Source organism: Solanum tuberosum, unplaced genomic scaffold (assembly GCF_000226075.1).
Source record: "Solanum tuberosum cultivar DM 1-3 516 R44 unplaced genomic scaffold, SolTub_3.0 scf00012, whole genome shotgun sequence".
NCBI lineage: Eukaryota > Viridiplantae > Streptophyta > Magnoliopsida > Solanales > Solanaceae > Solanum > Solanum tuberosum.
In genome coordinates this window covers 354,538-368,349 of record NW_006238937.1, presented here as the reverse complement: position 1 = coordinate 368,349, position 13,812 = coordinate 354,538, and the positions used below count along the sequence as shown (strand labels likewise).

Sequence of the window (13,812 nt, the reverse complement as noted above, 5' to 3'; positions counted from 1 at the left end):
GTGACAACGTTCGGTGGGTGGAGAAGAGACACTGAACTTTGAATGCCACTTATGGACTTGTTTTCCCTACTTTTATTAGGGAAGTCATTTTACTCATTTTCAAGGAACTTGTTTTCCTCCATACCAAACACATCCCTAATGTAAAATATCATATTTAACCCAAAAGAAAGAGACAGATAAAATAGTAGAGTTTTTAACACAACTAAACCGAAAAGAAGAGAGGATACAGACCTCACCAGCTTTAACCAATATAAATGAGCCAACTTCCAGGTCACTCACAGGAACTTCAATATATGACAAGTCAGTGAAACTAGGCAAAGTTTGATTGTCTACGTGCAGCACAAGAGCAAATTCTGGATGGTTTTCTTTTAATTCCTTTACATCACCCTTGGAGCGACTCGTGAAATACTCTTCAGCTGCACAAACAAATATATATAAGATAAAAAAATTCTAAGTCCTCCAGAGGACATTCCCAAACTTTTTACTTACCTATATGAGCTAAATTGAACATTGCAAGAAGCAAGCCACCTTCCAATACGTTCCCCATAAAAACTGATGCAAAAGCTGCGAGAGCCATCAGTACATGAATATTGATTTTACCACCAGTAATGTCCACTAATGCATCAAGTGATGCTGAGACCTGACAATAAGGTGAAATTTTAATTATAGCACTAGCTGAAGGAATTATAATATTTCAACTTAAGAAAAGACAGAGTAATTGTGACTATATCATGCATGGATTTACACATTGATATTCAACATCATACGACACCATTGAAGAGAGATCCCGAGGACTTAAAAGATCCAAAGTTCATACTTCTCAAATGTAGGGTACTTGACACCTTATAATCAGTGCTAATTCTGTATTTCAATCTACTCGCTAAAATTTGAGACTAACAGATTAGACTTATGAATTTAAATCACAACTCTCCTACTTAATTAATCTCATTATAAGCATTTGAAATTCGAGTATCTCCATAGTCAAATTGTTCAATCAAACAAGTCAATTGTACAGTATAACTGAAAGCATTTGTGATTGCAAAATAATGAACAGCGAAAAGAGAGAAGATCTAATACCCCAACGAGAGGAAAGGCAATGAGAGCGAAAATACGCTGGAGAGGCAGTACAGCGGGCTTGGGAAGAAAGTAAGGGCAAACAGCAGCAGCAATAAACAAAACCGCTGAGCAACAGCAAAGCTCTAAATTCTCTCTCAAGTAATTCGCCAACTGGGTCCACCTGATAGCATTTGCAAACTTGAGAAATACCTCCTGAAATTTCGTGAGCTTCCCGTCGCCTTCGTCAGGACCATGGTGGTGGTGATGATGATTGTGATGATCATGACTATGGTCATGGTGATGATGATGGTGACTGTGAGAGGAACAGCTGCAAGCAGAACAGTGGATGCGTCCACGGAACTGAGCGGAGCTCCGAATGGGAACTGAAGATTTGGGTTTCAATGAAGAGAGCAAGAGATTCCGGTTGACTTTGAGTCTCCTTGTAGATTTGTAGATTGAACAATTGATCCCTGCGAAGGAAGTTGAAAGACGCAGAGCTTCCATTTTTTGCCGAATATTTTCACTGAAAATGCATTTTTTGTTCCCTTCTCTCTCTCTCAATAATAATGGGGCAAATTGCAATTGAGGAGTGTGGCTATTGTTGTATCATCTACACAACACTATGTGCTCACTTGGGCTATGGTCTAGTCATGGATTACTTGTCAAGATTTTGTGCTTTCAAGGACTCGTTTGACAATTTTGGGTTAGCTAAGCACGTTTTTGTCTATTCTCACACTAGAGTTAGATGTTGTCAAAAATAATTTCCTTACCTTTTTGAAATAATGATAAAATTTACATTCACTCACCTATTCAAACCTCACTTATGAACTTTTACAAAATATGTTGTTTTTATCTATCCTCCAATAGTTCGTGGATATTATTTTGTAATAATTGCTATAATTCTCATTTTACATCTACCAAAGGAGATCTCTAACGCATTGACCAAGGGTGCACATTTATATGTTATGTATAAGGATATAAAATTTTAAAAAATTGATAGGAAAATATAGTAATAATAATAGTACAGTAGTAATAGTTAAGAAACTATTCAAGAGTTTCGTATTCGAATTAGAAAATATTGGTTCTACAATCACTGCTAATTGCTATCGAAGTGAGCTTTATTTAAAACTTAATATTTCTCTCTACATAAATTCACAACAAGCACTTTAAAATTAAAATCCAAATTACCTTTCAGTCCTATACGATGTGAAGAAAAGGGGAAAGAAATGAAGTAACAAGGACAAGTATACCAAAAATTGGAGACACAATGTAACAAAAAGGTAGGTGAGTCCAAATACAACGAATTAATTGCAAGTTATAACCAACCAAATTCTCGGGGTTACTAAATGGGCTTTGGACACCCGGCTCCCAAATCTTTGCTTTACGAGTTCCACCCTTCAAGGGGGTGAAGAAAATAGAATAATAAGACGGATCCCCACACAAAAAACGGAACATCACATAATAATTTAAAAACAGCTCAACGTAACAGCAAACTAATAGTCCTTCAAGAGTATCATATGTAGTCATCAAAGCCAAAGTTGATGAGTCCAATCTTAGTATAAAATAGCATAGCAATAAAACCCTTCCAGCCCCTACGCTATGGTGAAGGGCAGCTAAAATTTGTAACTGAAGTACAAGAGTTCACGATCATCTAGATTTTTTGTGGCACTAAACTCTATAGGTACATGCAATTTAACAACAATCAATAAACTATTGTAACAGGCACTACTCTCCTATCGAAAGTTGACACCTGACTATATAAGTTGCAAATGAATAGTTCTTCAGGAATAAAAAATGATCTACTGATACAGATCACAGCACACAACAACAAAGAGTTTGCCCTATAATTGTGGGCATCACCAGTAGGCATATCGGCATGTTCAAGAAATACCGCTGATGCTTCTGATGTGACTCATTCTGATTCTAGCTAAATTGGTAGACTGGTCAACTTTCTTTATCCTTACCATTTCCTTCAGAGGCTTTAGGACCATCATAAGCAGATAGGAAGAAAGTACCCTGGTTTTTCTGCAAAAACCTGCAATCACACAAGCACAAGGTAAAGGCTCACAAGATAATACATCAACATAATTGGTGTTTCCTCAATCCAAGTCACCCTCGAAGCACCAAATCTCAGCCAGAAAAATTGTACAGTAGAATTCTTTAACTTAATGTTGCTGTTGAGCTGGTTCTCACAGTAGGCAGAAACCATATGGATACCTTTTATTCATTTTCACTTTTAATCAGTTAAAATACTAAGAAGCCCTTCCATTTTCTTTTTCATCTTTTGATAAGGTATGGTAAACTGAACACCCCCCGCCCCCCTTTTCTGGTAAGGTAAACTAAAACACCCCATTAGGGTGCGGCGGCTCTTCCTTGGTCCCTGAGTGAATGTGGGATGCTTCATGTAACCGGCTGCTCCCTTTTAAGATAACCTAAAAGACCCTTCTTCTTTTCATTAAAATCTGATGCAACTCCTTTTTCAGGCACATCACCACAGTGGTTAAAATTCACTGTGAAATTGCTGCGCTAGCCTAATATTCAGAAGTTAAAGAAGAAGATGAATATTATTAAATATTCTCAATGCTTAAGATGTTTTCTTGAAAATTGTCAGGGAATAAAAAAGGAATCCAAAGTAAGCTAGTGAACTTGCTGGTGCTTTCCAGAAGAGAATCATGTGATTAGACCAATAGTAAAAAAAGATTAGGTAAGGCCAGCCAATGCAGAAGTTATCAAATTGCACCATCCTTGCACAGCTCCCACAGTGAACACTTCAGCTTGTGGGCTGTTTCGAGGCAGCAATTCAATCACAACATAATTCTGTAACATATAACAATAATAATAATAATAATAACAATAATAATAATAATAACAACAACAACAACAACAACAACAATAATAATAATAATAATAAAAACAACTTGTCCAGAAGGAAGTAAAGGAAAAGAGAATATACTTGAGAAAGTCTAGAAATTTCTGTTGCAACTTAGTCAATGACTCCTCGTCAATTTTTGCATATGCAATCAACTCGGGTAATTTTACTGCAACATCAGCAAACAAATTAAGTTAAGACTTCACAATCTTGTAAGAAAATATCTTTTGATCAAGTAAAGATATACAAGTGTACGAACAAACATATAAAGGTTATAATGTTTTATCCTCTGCAGCATGATATTTTTTAAGGTACATATCTTTGTCTTGGGGTCAATTAAACAACATGAACATTTAGTACTTTTTCATACCAAAAAGGCGCAATAGATGTTCAGCACCATATACACTAGATGGAGAGACATTATCTGAAACTGCTTCATGATACTGTTGGCGCTCCTTCTTGTACAATAAAAGCGCAGGCAGTGCTTTGTCAAAATAGCATCGAATTCCATTCAGTATCTCCCCAACTGAATCAGTCATCCTGCGAGGATCAAACATTTGGAAGACATTTTTATTAAATGAACTATACCTCGAAAGTCATTTTATGCCATACTAAATACATTGTGTATGCATTGACTGCTCATGCAAAGGTACTTGTGACCAGCAGAGATGATATACTTCTGCAAATAGTGTTGGCTTTTGATATTATCTACTTCTGCAAATAGTAGTCAACAAGACGGGAAACTAGGTCTATTCTGAAACTGTAGTAATTTCCAATGACTTAATGCAGACACATAGGAGTTGAAGCTAACTGGTTGTGTACTTGTGTATATGAATCTGATAAGAAGCAGTTCAACAAGATCAAATGTAACTTGCTTTTTTTGGTGGAATATCCTCACCATTTAGCAATAAGTCAACTACCAACTTGACATCTAGTAAGCCTAATTTAGTGAATTGACAATATCATACACTAGACTATAGGTCCTTAAGCATGCATAAGTTTTTCTGACAGAGTTAGAAGCTAAGTTTTGAAAGAACCAATAGCACCCAAAGGTGTTAAGACTTTTTCCCCCCCAAAGGTATGAACTAGTGCTCCATGAAGTAGGGGAGAACCATGAGGTCTCAACTTCAACTCCAATAGAGACAAAAAACATTAGGTGATTTCTTCCCATTTGCCCAAGCCTTGGTGGGCAAAGCTACCCAATATTTGTACCGGTAGGAGGTAATAGGTATCCGGTAGAATTCGTCAAATATTTCTTTTTTATGATGGTGGTTTTTGGGCCAGCTTTTGCGCACCTTGACGAATTCTACCGGATACCTATTGCCTCGTACCGGTACAAATATCGGGTAGAACCAATATATTCCAACATTAGCCATGCAAACTACAGGACACCAGAATGAAATATAAATGCATAAACCTCAGCTCAGCAATAAATCCACCCTTACATGAAAAGAAAAGGGCAGTGAACTTACATCCCGTCCTTTTTGGATCGGTATTCAAGGTACTTGGTCAATATATCATCCACACTGGGAGATCGTGGGAGCTTCACAAGCTGTTAAGAATAACACATCAGATATCATCACAGGCAATATTGTATAGCAACCAACACTAAGAACTAACATAGTCAGAACAAAATGAAGAAAAGAAATTTGATCAACTCCAGCATGCCACTTGTAGGGAAGAATACAGACATGTAGCTGGACAGATCAGTTTCATATTATCCAGTACTATTCTAATCCCATAAAATCCTGTTCAGATTAGCTGGGGCCTGGGAGGGACTTAGTCTAGTAAATCACCAAAGATCTCAAAAGCAAATTAGGCATCGCTCATATCTATTTGTCTGTGCCTTTTTGGGGGGTTTCAAGTTGAGATAAGATGAGTCAGCAATTCTACTTCTGGTTGATTGCTCTATTATGGGTTTCCCATTTTCCATGGCTGATCACTCATCTATGCTCCAACCCAGCAGCTAACACAAGAAAACGCTTTAATTACATCCACAATGTGTCCAATACTAGGACTCTAGTCTTGTTGGAGCACGGCTCCCGCTAAGCAACCTTAATAGTATGATTGGAGCTATATTACTTGATTAAAAAAAAACAATTATAGGAGTCAATCTCCATGAAACACTAGAAATCGAAACAGAGGAATCCAAGTTTTTTTGTGTCCCGAGTACTTCCAGTTTCCGTAAAAGCTCGTGCAAGTTTTTTGGCAAACAGGTTTTCTATCAGCTACACAAACAAAACAGCCTATTGATGAGCAACAGGAAACTTCTCACTGTCACTTATTTAGGACTGAAGTGACAACTGTTAATGAGCTTGTCAACAGAAAATACGGCATATAAACCTAGTCATTATCCTACACATATATACCTTATTCTGATGCATGATGAATTCCCAATCATCAACCAGTTGCTTCTTCAAAGTAGATGGAATCTGAATCTTCACAAGTTTCTCTACAGATACATTGCCCTTCTGCCATCAATGACCAAGTTACAAATCAATATCTTTCAAGCACTAATACTATACAACAAAAACCACTACTACTACTACGCCTTACCAGAAAAAAAGAAGAAGTTCCATACGAGTCTAATACCTATCCTCAACTAGTAGTTATCACCTATATGGATCTTTTTCTTCCATTGTCCCTATTTTTACCTAAGTTTGTATTGATCAAAGCAATTGCAGGTCTTCTTAGATCACTTCCTTCAATGTAATTCAAGCACTTAAATAATGGCTGAGAAACTTCTCAATAAAAAATGTCTTCAAAGGCAAAAGAAGTGTGATTAGAGAGGAATGGGATAGTGATGCCTAAATCACACAGCTTAAGATGACTAAAATGGAGGTGTTATTAATGGAGTATTCTGCAGAAAGTAAATAACTCTACATAACAATTTAGTCCAACAATGTTATATGGAAGTAAATGTTGGGCCTCTTAACACAAGATGAGTGTCAACGATAACCACGAAAAGGAAAAAGATGAGTCATAGAGTCTAGAATAAAGCAAACCTCAGCGCCTGAGTCAGTTTTGCGCTTTTTCCCTTTTGGAACTGCAAGAAAAGTTCAATTTGAGAGATAAATTTCTTATAAGCAGATCACTAATAGAAACTAAAAGACCTAACAGATTAGATTTTCTTATAAACAAATCACTAATAGAACTAAAAGACTTAACTGACTCTATCTGTCTGATTTGGTAATCCGTAATCCTAAGATAAAACAGGTATACTCCAGCATAGCATGATATGACTAGAACAAAGTCGACACCTTGACCAACTCAAGGTTATTTCATCTACAATATTACAGTGTCCATAGTAGACAAATGCCAATAGGAAAGTTAAGGAGAATACTGTAGGTTTTGCCTTTCACCTTCCCATCTTGCATGTATCCTAACAATCGTATCCACTCCACATGGATGTTACCCACAACAGTGTGAATTTTGAGTGGATTCTCCACAGTTATCAAGGTCTTGTAACATTTAGTTTGATCTAATAACCCAAACCTTTTGTATAAGTTCTCATCAGGGGATAAAAATTTGAATGGAACTGGACACTTTGACTGAGCTATACTAATGTTTATGTACTGCCCGGATACAGCTTCCATCAGTTAAATGTCCAAAAGCCAGTCAAAGAGTCAAATCTTTTACCTCAATTAGATCTCTAATACCAACTTTTAAACTACATAATGAGTACGTGCTAGCAATCATAGTAGTAAATAGTGATCATAACATACATTTCTTAGAGCATATATAAAGGCGAGAAGAAAGAAGTTGTCCCTTCGCAATGGTAGAACAGAAAAATATGCATGAGCAAACCTCTCCGAAGAAGAAATCAAGGCACATACTAGTAATGACCACTTTTCTTCCCTAATCTTTGTGTTTCTTATGATCCCTGATTAATTTTACAAACAGAAAGACGAGCCTCCACTTTCTCTGTGTACACTCAAAGGCATGTCAACTATTGAAAATTGAAGGTAATGGCCTTTGTTCCCCTTATACCTTCTTTTGTTATAAGGAAAGACAATCATTACTTCTCCAATGCAATCATATCTTGCTTCTTGGCAATCCTTCTGATTTTCCTCCTTTTATTATTTTTCTTCAACCTATGCTTAACATCCTAGTATATGCATTGTGTCTTCCAAGTTACATGATCCATACTTAAGTCTAAAACTGTGTCTTATAAAGGCATTCATCCAGCATGCTTCATTTGATACCCTCATAAATGCAATTACCACAGCTTTCTAATTAATTTGCTAGACAAATTGAAATACTACTAGATAATATGGTGTTTCTGTGTGGAACATTTGATTTAGGCGGCTTAAAAATGAGATTAAACTTTTCTGAGAAAAATGTTCATTGCCTAAATGTAAAATGTATCAAAAAATCATCAACAAAGTATATGATGTGAAAAAATGCATAATAACTAGGTTTGGGGTAGATTTCCAGTATATACAAGAAGACTACTGTCTAAAACGTTAATTTTTACAACTAAAAAATAAATTAATAGAGCAACACACAGTGATAATTTTTCTAAGGAAGTTAGGGTTGAGGTTCAGGATACCTGATTCATCAGTACCCGGAGTTACGGTTGAGGTCCAGGATGCCTTATTCATCAGTGCCCCATTTCTTTAATTTGGAAAGAAAACTGGGAGGTTTTCAGAATGAGGAGGCTGGGGTCTTTGGGAAGGGTTATGCACCTTCTTTAAAAGCAAAAGTTAAATGAAGTGCCGAAAATCAGGAAAAAAATTCCTTATCCAACAAAAAAGGGAATTTTACATCTAACAACCTACTCTACTTATGTGGAGGACGGTGGGAATCCCTACCTTCTGGCCTTATTATTACAATCAGGCCTAAATTAACTCAAAGCAAACACAATTCTAGGAGGAATAATGTCCAACCCACATAATTACCATCCACCCCCAACAAACAATGTAGAAGAGCTCAAGTAAAAGCATAAGGATCACAATCATAAGATGGCATACCATTGCTCTTAGTTTCTTCCTTGTCCAGTTTAACATCTGCAAATGAAAAGTAAGTTAGTAACAAGAATTCAATCCCTAGACCTAACCCTCGACTCCGTTACATGATCTTTCCTTTAGAGGAGACACATAACCAGAAGGCATTTGGTTTTGTAATTAACGTTCACTGTTAGAGAACATCGAAATCGAAAACATGAGTTAGAACAACAAAAAGAGTACATGTTTATATCTCAAGTTATGCTAAATATGATTGACTTAAAAAAAGTAGCTTTTAAGTCAAAACTAAAAAGTCAAATTGAAATGACTTTTAAGTCAAAAAATAAAAAGTAGGGGGAGACCTCCCCTACTTTTGATTTTTGACTTATTTTATGTCATTTTAAACTTATTTTAAGTCATTTTTTACATTGCCAAACACTTCCCAACTTATTTTAAGTCATTTTTGACTTATTTTAAATTATTTTTTATATTTGCCAAACACTTCTAGAAATCAAAAACTGACTTAAAAGTAGGTTTGACCAACTTTTAAGCCAATCCAAACACCCCCTTACAACATAACTTTGGTGACATTTCCATATTTTTACTGAGGCGCATAACCAACATCATTAAGAAACTAATCTTTTGGAATTTGGTTCAAACGATTATTATTTTTCAATCAGCTAATTCTCCAAATAGATTTTTGACTTCAATAAAAGGCATCAGGAGTATTACTGATACCATAAAAGTGTTATAAATTTCGATATGTTACGTAAGAAAGTATTTCCATGATCAGAGAACTATCTAAAATGGTCAGCAATAGCCTTCATTCTAATATAAACCTAGAGAAAACATACCAGCTGAGAACTAGCTAAAAATGGTTATGCAAGAAAGTATTTCCATGACCAGAGAACTACCTAAAATGGTCATCTATAGCCTTCATTCTAATATAAACCTAGAGAAAACTTACCAGCTGAGCTTTTGGGTTTTGCCGGTGCTGAACGTCCAGATTTAGTACTTTTCTCCATGCCCTGCTTCTTGTCCAGGGCCTGCTGCTTCAAGACGTTGTCTTCCGTGTGCTTCATCAAGCGGTCAGCGCCTACCCATTCATCCCAACTGTTGCAAGACATAGTTTCAGTAATTAGGTTTGCAGAATATACTTACAATCAACAAATACTCCCTCCGTTTCAAAAAGAATGACCTAGTTTGACTTATATCAAATGAACCAAAATATCCTTTAATCTTGTCGTCTTAAACATGACAAGTGGACAGCATAAATTAATGTGTTGCCAAAAAAGGAAGTGGTTCAATATTTTTGAAACAGACTAAAAAGGAAAGTAAGTCATTCTTTTTGAAACGGAAGGAGTATACAACTACAACCTCCAAAATTCAGATTGAAGTAAACAAAAAACTAGCTTCACATTTTGCTGCAGAACCAGACGTACACAGCAATGTAAAATAGCTATTATTCCTTGTCGCTGAGAAGAGTTTATGGGGTCTGGAGTACCAAGTCATAGAATCTATTTACAGAGCAAAAATTTAACCATCAATTGCTTAATTTTTTTGAATAAATTTACGAAGTTATAGACATTTGTAAATGATTTTTTTTATTAAAAATGTTGTAAAAAATTGTAGTCCAAAGAAAGAGCTCAAGTATCTAAATAGTAATAGTACCATGCACAATAAGATAGGGGGAGAACAATGAAATCATGAATGTCTATTGAATTAATCCTTATTACACAGGAAAAAAAGCTGAGAGAACTTGTTACAACATCATGGTTTGAATTTATATGGATAGATAGGATTATTTCAAATATTGGCAAATGTTTGGTAGACTAACATAAAGAAAGTGCTTATGGATCAGAGTAAAGGTAGATCCCCATGTAAAGTATCAAAATCTTCGAATAATTCCCATTTACAGAAAATGGAAACATTCACCCCAACAGATCAAAATGGAGAGATAAACATTAAATTTTAAACAAAAGGAGCATGTAGTTAAAATGATAGATATAAAATTTCACTATTAATATACAAAGACCAAATTCATTGTGCTACCTGATGCTCTGCAAATCAAAATCATGTATTCACAATTGCACTTTAAATCCAGAGCAGCACAACATTTCACATATAATTTGTAAAATAACCACCATAATCAACAAGGTAGGATCAAATTACATCTATGCCTCTTGCTCAAAGCCCAGCTCCTTCGGAGCAGAACATTCAAAGAAAAAACATTAAGGCAGCACATTCAACAAACAAATGAGTTGGTCAACCTTTCAATCCTGATGTGAATAGCAATTTAAGATACTCTTGAATTAAGAACTTTCTACAAGTAACTTCATAAACTCACTTTTTGTTCCAGCCCTGTAAATTAAAATAAATAAAAAGAGTATTATTTCTCGATATCATTAAGAATATTGAAAGAATTTTAAACAAGGTAAAAATGTAAGGCTATGCTACAAGTATCTTCACATCTTTGAACTAAAGAAGTACCAAATTTAATTGTCATATATAAAGCATATGGTGAAAGAAGATGAAAATTAATCTTACAAGGTAATGAACGAAGTATCTCCATTCGTTCTTCCGTAGCTCTGCTTTTTGGACCTTCAAAGAAGAAAAACAAGGGTCAAATTGGAGGGTCACAAAAATCTTGTAGCAAGCATTAAATAACATGATTTCCTCAGGGTGCTACAATTTGTAGAAGGCAAGCACTATGTCACCGTACACTAATTGTTTTCCATATAGAGGAAATGAAACTTTCTCTTGTAAGAAAAAACTTATACACAATTTGTATTTTCAATTGTCACGAGTGTAAACAAACAACAAGATTTTGAGAGTTATAAGCAAGAAGCAAAGTGCATGCATTCTCAAAGTAAAGTGCGAGCTTTAGAGAAGATACAAAAATAACAACAACAACAACATTTGCAAATTTAGTAATTCAATGGTCCAATATACAACGAAGCCAAAACTAATACCAACAACTCAAATTAATTATTCACTAATATGTAATTTCAATAAGCTGAGTAGTACTTTTTTTTTAATAACTGAGAAATTTCCAACGGCTAGTGGTGTAGGGTTCAAAACTCGGTGGCTAATGAACCCGCCCCTCTACCCTTCTCCACTTAAATATCAAGCCTTTGTCTATGGTAGGATTTGAACCCGTGATGTGCATCTGACCCATATATCACACACTATCTTGTCAGAAATACACTAGTGCATAACTATAAGAGGTGAAACTAGCAATCCTCCGTATAAGAACCATATTTTGTCTAGAGTTGCATTCTCTTCCCATAAAAACATGATTTGCAGGGAAGGTCGGGTAACTGGAATAGGTCAAAAGCTGAAGTACATTTTCCAAAATTCAGTCCCAGTTCTTAAACTCAGATCACCCATAGTTACATGGATTAAACAAAAATACAAAATCAGTGTAAATGTATGAATATATAAGACACTAAAATTGTTTCTACAATATGTGAAAACAATCATGCCAAAAAGTTTTCTATGGGGAGCAAATCAGATTATCTAAACAAAATCATGATGGAGAATAGCTCAAGATCACTAAATCAATTTAGGAACCCTTCCACAATCTATATGAGGATGTTCGTATATGTAATATCCTTCGACACTGCCAATTGTTTAGTTTACCTAATTTTTGAGAAGGTTTAACAGGCATTAGAGCAGAGAGAGTGGAGTCAACAGAAAAAATCAATAGATTGAGCCCCAAGTCTAGATTAGAGTTAGTAGAGCAATGAGCTAAGTTGATAAAGCGAGCATCAAACAGTAGAGACGATACATAATTTATTCGATAAAGCTAAATAAAAACGAACAGAATTATGTATTACATGACAGGATTACCATTAAATATGCAAATTTAGCATTAAATATGGATGAAACAGTCCAAAAGTCATTATAGCTCCCTTGAAATCATCACACAATCGGATGCAAAGTTGTGCATATCTAACAGCAAACAGTACAGCAAAATGACAAAAAAATCTCAACCAATTATCAAACATAAAATCAGAGAAGATATGAAACAACCGTTACAGCTAAATTAGATAAACGACCCAATCCAAAAGAAGATACGTGTGATAAAAGGCATAATCATTCAATTTCGGCAATTAATTACAGTATATCCAAACAAAATTAGCGATTTCTGTATCAGATGAAAAGAAAAAACAAGAAACATGCCTTTGCTTCGTAGATGCGAGGGCCATGATAAGCGAGAACCTTCTCGCCTTCAAAGTAGAGACTAGGTTTAGAGTCGGGAACGTCACCGGAGGAGTTTTCGCTGTCGGTAGAGGAGTTGTCTTTTGAGTTAACCATTTCCGTTTATCAGAGACTTCCGAACAGTAGTATCTCCTCCGCCTTTGGCCGTATGTGACGGAGGAATTTGTTTCCCACTTCTTTATCGGTTTCAAAAATAAAGGGACCACTGGATCTGTCTGTACACGCGAGTCGTGAACCTTTATACACCCTTCCAATATTGCAAGTTAAGTACTCCCTCCGTCCCTATTTAGTTGTTCATATTTCCTTTTTTAGTTGTCCCTATTTAGTTGTCCATTTTGACAAATCAAGAAAGGACAATAAATTTTTTCCTATTATACCTTTATTTACACTTCTTGAAAATTTCTAAAAAGTGTATGTTGTTTCCCTCCAATTTATTTCACTTGAATTCAAAGAAGTGATTGTAATTTTGAAGTGAAAAGTTGTCATAAGGGTAAAATTGTAACTTCACTGTGCTAATCATTGTTGCCTTAATCTGTGTGCCATTTCTAAAGTGGACAACTAAAAAGGGACGGAAGGAGTATTATTCAGTGTATTGCTTAACCTAAATTAGATTACTGATTCAGAATAATAACTGAATTTGTATTTCGAGATCATGTTGCAATGAACAAATATTATGCTCCAAGTGCTATTAAAACTTGTAATAAATATTTTTTTAAA

At 35.4% G+C, this 13,812-nt stretch overlaps 2 protein-coding genes across 2 annotated transcripts in view; both read right to left on the bottom strand.

The window, feature by feature from the left end:
* Positions 1-1,763, bottom strand: part of LOC102602884 (probable cadmium/zinc-transporting ATPase HMA1, chloroplastic) — a 9,994-nt gene extending 8,231 nt beyond the window's left edge. Inside the window, exons 1-3 of the mRNA XM_006339783.2 lie at positions 1,078-1,763; positions 490-640; positions 232-416 (exon numbers count right to left, since the gene is read on the bottom strand). Of these exons, the coding sequence (XP_006339845.1) occupies positions 232-416; positions 490-640; positions 1,078-1,560 (819 nt within the window). The 5' untranslated portion in view covers positions 1,561-1,763. The remainder of the gene's footprint in view (positions 1-231; positions 417-489; positions 641-1,077) is intronic.
* Positions 1,764-2,539: 776 nt separating this feature from the next.
* On the bottom strand, positions 2,540-13,319 carry LOC102602545 (protein MRG1). Its single transcript, XM_006339782.2, has 11 exons — positions 13,057-13,319; positions 11,419-11,472; positions 11,219-11,232; positions 9,839-9,984; positions 8,899-8,934; positions 6,931-6,971; positions 6,295-6,396; positions 5,398-5,477; positions 4,296-4,465; positions 4,010-4,094; positions 2,540-3,091 (listed from the first exon to the last, which is right to left on the bottom strand). The coding sequence occupies exons 1-11, from the start codon at positions 13,189-13,191 to the stop codon at positions 3,001-3,003; spliced, it is 954 nt and encodes a 317-aa protein (XP_006339844.1). The 5' UTR covers positions 13,192-13,319; the 3' UTR covers positions 2,540-3,000.
* Positions 13,320-13,812: the final 493 nt, after the last annotated feature.